The sequence below is a fragment of the Anneissia japonica genome, unplaced genomic scaffold (assembly GCF_011630105.1).
Source record: "Anneissia japonica isolate Jap-2015-1 unplaced genomic scaffold, ASM1163010v1 scaffold288008_len1385354_cov213, whole genome shotgun sequence".
In the NCBI taxonomy this organism is placed as follows: Eukaryota; Metazoa; Echinodermata; class Crinoidea; order Comatulida; family Comatulidae; genus Anneissia; species Anneissia japonica.
In genome coordinates, this window is record NW_022720123.1 from 968,665 (window position 1) to 976,793 (window position 8,129).

Here is an 8,129-nt window from a genome sequence, read left to right on the forward strand (position 1 = left end):
GGTATGTACGCCATGCACTGCGCTATAGTTACTCATTATCTAATGGTAATTAATACAATATTCGTTGAGGTAATGATACATGGTAGGCCTAGATAGCTAGCCATAGACCTACGCTGTGTGATGAGGAGAAGTTTCCACTGCAAACATTCAGAGTGCTAACACACTTTGCATTGCTTTAAACACTTTGAGAGGGATCAGTGGTTGAAATTGAGCCATCGACATCAACTGTGCATTGATTATGCGAGAATAACAAGTTTTGACCACATGAGCTATGCCGTTCTATAACCCATCAGCAATATAGCTTTTTCTATAAACAACATATTCCTTCTAAATCGGTGATTGATGTCTGGCGCGCACGAAAGCTAACGGCGACGTGACCCGCCCCTAATAACGAGTAAAATTTCTTCCGATATTACATTAGGCAGCATAGCATGAGATACAAGGGAAAACACAAAAATCCCTCGATAGATACTAAATATTAACACGCGAAATTGAGGAACAGAATCTTCTAGTGTGTGGTTGCGTGTTACTAAAGTGAACTTAAATCTAGACACATACAGGCGTATATTTTATCCAATTTGTTTAAGTGACCATTAGGACTCAGAAGCTTCATCGGTGTACCTATGTTTGATTAGATCAGACATTAATTTCGCATGACCCTTAGAACTGTTTGCTGTTACTAGTGTAAGTGCAAACAGCAATTAACACTGAGTGGACTTCTTGTAGATTATCAATATTATCCTTATAAAGACAGTCCCATGCTTTAACGTGATAGTTAGATAGTGATAGTTAGTCAGGCGTGATAGAATTCATCCCCTGTATATGCATTAGAATTTCACATTAAAATCAGAGATATAAACATCCTCAACAGCACTTTTCTCTGTGAATGGTAACAAGTAAAAAAACTCATTCGCCACAGTCATTTCAAAGTACCACTTAACATATCTAATTGATTGGAAAAAGTGATATACATAAAAAAAGGGGAAAAAAAGAAAAAAAAAACACTTTTTGATTTGGTATTGAGCAGTCCGTCTTCGTTAGACACTTTTTTATTTTCAGGTGATAGGCCCTATGACTATATAATATAATATGAAATATTAGTAAAGGAGAACAAATTATGTTTAGTGTTCGCTATTAATTCAAGAGTCGATAAATAGTCACAGGAAACAAACATATCGTGCCCTTGTTGACAAAATTGCGTTGAAAGAATCCGGCGATCGTTCAAAATGGCGTTGAATGGCGTATTATCTTCCAATCACGCTAATGCATTGTCTGCTATCCACAAATTAGTCAGAAATCGTGTCATCAATTAGAGTCCGTATTCACTTATTCTTGTATCTGTTTGGTCACGTGATGATTGGAAGAATACTTGTAGACACTATAGGCCTATGTTTCAAATGATAGTGAAGGCTTATTTAGCTATATATATATATATATATACTGTCTCTTATACACATCTAGATGTGTATTACTTAATCAACGGTGGAAGGTCGGTTAATTTACCCGCCTTCTACAAAACGCTGCTTGCATCGACAATAAACCTATCCTTATTTAGTGCGGCGCTTACTTGAGAGCGGCGCTTATTGGCGTTGTGCTTTCCATGCCCGTTCCCATGTTACCAATCTCACGTATTCCCGTAGTTCAGTAGGCCTAGGCATATCATAGGTTCTACGTCATCGTAAATAAACATTTATAAAGAAATGGTTGTGTCTTCATTGTGTTAGGGCCTATTTATTCATTTTAACACTGTATACCTTGTATTTAAAACCCTGTTTCTCAAAGTCTTTCTTTACACACAAGGCAATACTGTACTCTCGATTAAGCGCCACGGCGCTTATTCGAGAGCGGCGCTTAGCGAAAAAAAATCAGGTTTGGTGCGGCGGTTATTCGAGAGCGGCGCTTATTCGAGCATTTACTTTAATACAAAACGTAATACTAAACGACATTAAGCTTTCATAAAGACGGAATATGTAGCAAGTGTATTATGAAGGCATTGATGAGAGTTGATCCATCACGTAGGTGTAGATTCTCAGATCGTATTTAAAACACTCTTAACTAAAACTTCTACCATAATTAACCTCAATTTTTTGATAATTTCACATTTACTTAAGGCTAAAAATATTGAAACAAAGGTAAAATCAAAGCCGCATCTACCATAGCGGTTGGGCAGAATGTACAAAGCTGTGGAGGTTGTTATATTTTCATCATTATCATCCTTCATTGTTATCATCCATTCTCATTATTATTATAATAATAATAATTATTATTATTATTATTAATATTATTATTATTATTATTATTAATATTAGCCTATTTATTATTATTATTATTATTATTATTATTATTATTATTATTATTATTATTATTATTATTATTATTATCATCATTATCATCATCATCATCATCACCATTATTGTTGTTTAATATTTTATCTAAAAAAAATAGGCCTACATGTAAGTAAGTAACTGATGGATTGTATGCATTATTATTATTATTATTATTATTATTATTATTATTATTATTATTATTAGGGCCTATTATTATTATTATTATTATTATTATTATTATAAAAAAAATACTTATAATGGTCACATTATTAAGAAGACACAACAATAATTGTTACTTAACCAATATCCTGAGGCGCGTGGAACGGAGAGAGTAGAGAAAACAGTAGAACTTATACATACTGTTTGTGGTGCTGAACTAATAATAATAATTCAAATAATAAAACATTAAATAGTTAAACCGTTATTAAATTTTTAATTATTGGTCATGTTGTAACTTCAGCCGTTGTCTTTCAAACCATTTAAATTATCGTAGCAAAAAGTATAAAAACTAACTTGTGTTTTTAATGAAAGTTAATCACTTGTAAATTATAAATGCTTGAAAATGTGTAGTTCAATGGTTTGATTGAATGTGTGTGGAATGGGAATTGAATATATGGCGTAGACCTATGTTTAAGAAAAAAATACAAAGTATAGGCCTATGTAGGCCTAAAAAAAAACAAAGGTTACTTTGTATTTGGTCACGGAGGGCTATATCTGAGGATTTTTCAAATGAAAGATAGGGGGTAGCTAGCTACCCTATTCTCCCTTCTCCCTCCATGACTGGATCCGCCAATGATCGCGCACACAGCAAATCTATTATATTATAGATGTATCGAGTTTAAGTGGATGGTGGCTCGTTTATTGCTCGTCCCGGTAGAGTCGGTGTCAGTATCAGATTGACTGCAATACAATAAACTCCTACTTGTTTAACTTTGTATACCACAAATTGTAGTTGTGGTCAGCGAATGTCCTTATAATTATCTAAAAGTATTTACACTGAAGAGTTATCCTTTACCACAAACCACAGAAAGCCGTTGAGTTCAGCCAGACTAACATTCATATAAGCTTATTTGGAATATGAACTGGAATATATGTAGCAAGTGTATTATGAAGGCATTGATGAGAGTTGATCCATCACGTAGGTGTAGATTCTGAGATCGTATTTAAAACACTCTTAACTAAAACTTCTACCATAATTAACCTCAATTTTTTGATAATTTCACATTTACTTAAGGCTAAAAATATTGAAACAAAGGTAAAATCAAAGCCGCATCTACCATAGCGGTTGGGCAGAATGTACAAAGCTGTGGAAGTTGTTATATTTTCATCATTATCATCCTTCATTGTTATCATCCATTCTCATTATTATTATTATTATTATTATTATTATTATTATTATTATTATTATTATTATTAATAATAATATTAATAATATTATTATTAATATTCTTATTAATATAAGCCTATTTATTATTATTATTATTATTATTATTATTATTATTATTATTATCATCATTATCATCATGATCATCATCATCACCATTATTGTTGTTTAATATTTTATCTAAAAAAAATAGGCCTACATGTAAATAAGTAACTGATGGATTGTATGCATTATTATTATTATTATTATTATTATTATTAGGGCCTACTATTATTATTATTATTATTATTATTATTATTATTATTATTAGGGCCTACTATTATTATTATTATCATTATTATTATTATTATTATTATTATTATTATTATTATTATTATTGCTCGCTCTTCTCTAAATATGTACAACACTAGTTACCATTTTCTTGAGTTTTGAATATGTGTCTTTTCAATTCTACATAAAATCTTGTTTTATGGAACCTATTTGACACGTTTATTAGCAAAGCGTAGGACAGCGCCCCCGGCCGCGATTTAGAAGAAAATTTACTATAAAAAAAAAAACGCGATCAACATTATACGCCTTACATTCATAGATTCTTGAAATTGTAAATGCCAATGCTAAATAATAAATCATAAATCTTTATATTAAACTATTATATCCTAACGCTTTGACAGGCTAGGAGAAATATCTTTTTTTCTTGAGGGGCATTATACATAGTAGTATATTACCAACGTCTAATAACCACATATCGGCAACAAACTAAAGCATGTTGTCTTAAATAATGTTTTTAGTAGGCTATGTAAATTGTAATGTAGACTCTCTCGTTCAAACGCAATTACGATTCATGATATTTCACTAAAGGAGCATACAGTACTTCAGAACGTATCCGACAGAGCGTAGGCCCGGACTGTTTACTTGACACACCGTCCTTTATGCCTTCAACATTGCACTTGGTAAAGAACAACCGCACATCTCGAAGCGTATAATAATTAACTAATCCTTTTTGAATTCGTTTAAACTGACTACAGAACGCAACAGGAATGCACATGCAAAATCTGTAACGAAAATTTAGTTGAAGACGAATTCCATTTTGTATTAAGATGTCCAATAAACCAGACCTCAGAAAAGTGTACAAGCCCCCTTTTTACCTTATCAATCTGTCTACTAATAAATTTTGTTTACTTTCTCAAATACAATTTAACTAATGCTCTATCTAAATTTACTTATTTTGCTGTCAAAGAAAGAGAAAATATCTTAATACACCGAGCTTTATGTCTGTAAAATGGTCAGATGCCTACTATTACATAAATAAACCCCTCCCCCATCCCAGTCTATTGGACAGATAGAAAGAATGTTCATTATTATGGTTTTGATGATTTTAATTTTGCTTCATTATTCTATGCCTCTTTTAAATATAAACATCTTGGTATATCGTTCCTGTACCACAAGATTGTCCACTAAACTTTATACGCTCGTGAATATTTATGCATAGGCCTATAAACTGATAATACTGTCACGTTAAAGACGATATCATTCGATTGGAATACACAGATACACACGAGTGCATTATATGGCATCGTTGAGTATCCTAAAACAGATGCATTTAAACATTCTCAAAAGTTCGTTGCTAAATACCTCGTCTTCAACCGAGGGAGGCGTGGCTTCCTTTAGTGACTGTCAAACAATAATTAATATAGCCTTGTCATCGTCACTTTCACACAGCCACGTGGTATTTAGCAACTACCCAAAACAATGGACCTTTTCGCTAAGTCCCGCCCCTTCGATATTGTTGCTAAGTAATGTACGTGAACACGTACGTTTGTGGGGTAACACGTGTGTTCGTTGGACATGCGCGTATTCCTGGCTAGCTGTGTTTTAATTGGTCACTTGTTGTTTGACACCCCGGAAAGGTCTATTCGTTTTATGTTACGTCATAGACTATATAGCTCATTGGTATTTGTCAATATTTTGATTGAATTTTTACCGCTGTCACCCAGACTGTTAATAGGAGCTTTCGATTTGTGCGACGACGCGACGCTAGAACCGAATCACTCATGCGTGAACGTCCTACCTGGCGTCCTACGTTCTGTGCATGCGTAGATTTAGCCAAATTGCGTTCCAGAATCTACTCGACGAGGTGACCTTAACGTTTTAGTGACGTAATTACGTTCTACGTCCTACCGTCGTCGTGCAATCGAAAGCTCTCCATTTCTCACCACAGTTACGTCACTTATAAACATATGCCTGTTAATTAATTCTGACTAGTGTCTACACGTTCCCAATTACCAAATTTAATTATCAATTACAATTCAACGCACCTTTGATTTCAAAATCACAAGCATGCGGCCTAAATACGAAAATCATCAGCATTCCCTGGCCTTCCCGACAGTAATTTTATGGAGTATTACCTTCAATCGGTAAACAATTCAACAATCTTTAAACGCTCTGAATCAAATTTATGTCATTAATAGGATTTCAGTATTAATTTTCTGAAAGAATTTTTTGATAAGAATTCATGTCATGTTAAATAATATTTGAAACAAAGATTAGAAGCAATGAAAAAACATTTCAGTGTACGAGCTAATCATTACAGAACAATGTAATTTTATTAACATGTTCTGTGGCCTAATTGATATATTTTACCGTAGAACATTTTTTGAGAACAAAAGAATTGTGCTGTTTGATAATGTTTTTATCTTAATTTATTTATACATACGATTATGTCTCAATTTTCCCCTCTATTTTTTGTGTGCTATCTGCATTATATTGCAATAAATAAGATGGCGGAGATGATGATAATGCTTGTGATGATTATGATGATAATGGTGATTTTGATGAAGACATGATTTATAATGGTGGTGATAATGATGATGGTGATAATGATGATGGTGATGAAGAAGATATCAGAGCCCTTGGCAAGAAATAACTCTATCGTAATAATGTAATACAAACAATCATTATATCTTGCAGCTTGCTAATATACTTCGAACAGATGAAAATTTCTTGCTTCTTTTCCACCGAGAGGAACAGCTCGTTTCAAGTGTAGAGCTTATGAAGGTGAGTCATACTCAAAATAATCAGAGTAAATTAGCCTGTTAATGCTTTTTCATATGGCTCTATGCATATGTGAAGATCGGAGCCGTGTGGGAGACCGAACAATGACAACACTGCTTAAGGTGAATGTATTCACATCTCTATCTTTCGCAGGCTAAACATTACACACATATCATGTGACTATACTAAAAGATCTACATATACGAATCACTGTATCAGGAATATCACTACTCTATGCCTAATTTGTTATTATCTTTTCAATATACGTAGGTTTTACATTTACCATCTGATTATGGTATACTTTCGGCGCCTCTGAACAAATACGCATAATGTGTATTTTGTAGATCTCTGACCGTCTAAATAAAATACGATATTGGTGATATACCAAAAATTGCGACCTCAGACACGTTAAAATGAAATGGATTCATTTGAGACAGTTTTTCTCTATGGAAGGTGATATATAAATATAGGCCTATGGGAACAGGTCAACTCGGCCCCAAGTCAACTCGGCCCCAAGTCAACTCGGCCCAAAGTCAACTCGGCCCCAAGTCAACTTGGCCACAAGTCAACTCGACCCCAAATCAACTCGGCCCCAAGAAGTCAACTTTGCCCTAATATTCCCAGGCAAGCTTATTTGCGTCAACAGGCTTAGCTAATTATACAAATAAAAAATTAAAAAATATTGATGAATAATGATAAATTTTCATTTTTCTTTTCTTTCTTTTGCTTTTTTCAGTTAACCCAATTGACATGGGGCCGAGTTGACTTGGGGCCGAGTTGACATGGAGCCGAGTTGACTTGGGGCCGAGTTGACATGGGGCCGAGTTGACTTGGGGCCGAGTTGACTTGCATTCAAAAATATATGACCATTGACCATTGATTCATACTCTACTGGCCTTTGGATTCACCACAGAATGGTTGAGCTAACATGTTAAGCCCTATAGCCTTTTTGATTGTATAATGTTTAAACACTCTTTTATGTCTTGATAGGTGTGGCAGAAATATGACACAGACGGCACGAAATACATTAGCAGCTCTCAATTAGAGGTAAATAAGCCTTAAAATACAGTTTTCATTTTATTTAATTTTATTAATTTCGACATTAAGATACAGGTACATAAATATCCAAAGACAAGCCAGAACAAACAATATACGAAAAACAAATGGTTAACAAGACTTGAGTAACGAATGATGAAACTAATGAAACAAATAATGAAACTAATCAACTAAAAATAGATATTTGAAGATGTATAATAAAATAGGATAAATAATTACAGTTTATAAATAGGGAGAAGCTTTAATCGTATAATATAGGCCCCTAACAATATATAACAGCGGAAAGCAATTATATATACACATATAGGCCT

The 8,129-nt window shown here is 33.4% G+C and overlaps 1 protein-coding gene across 1 annotated transcript in view; it reads left to right on the forward strand.

Moving 5' to 3' along the window:
* LOC117111237 (secretagogin-like) overlaps positions 1 to 8,129 on the forward strand; it is a 25,948-nt gene that overhangs the window by 10,808 nt on the left and 7,011 nt on the right. Inside the window, exons 4-5 of the mRNA XM_033254140.1 lie at positions 6,679 to 6,765; positions 7,753 to 7,809. Of these exons, the coding sequence (XP_033110031.1) occupies positions 6,679 to 6,765; positions 7,753 to 7,809 (144 nt within the window). The remainder of the gene's footprint in view (positions 1 to 6,678; positions 6,766 to 7,752; positions 7,810 to 8,129) is intronic.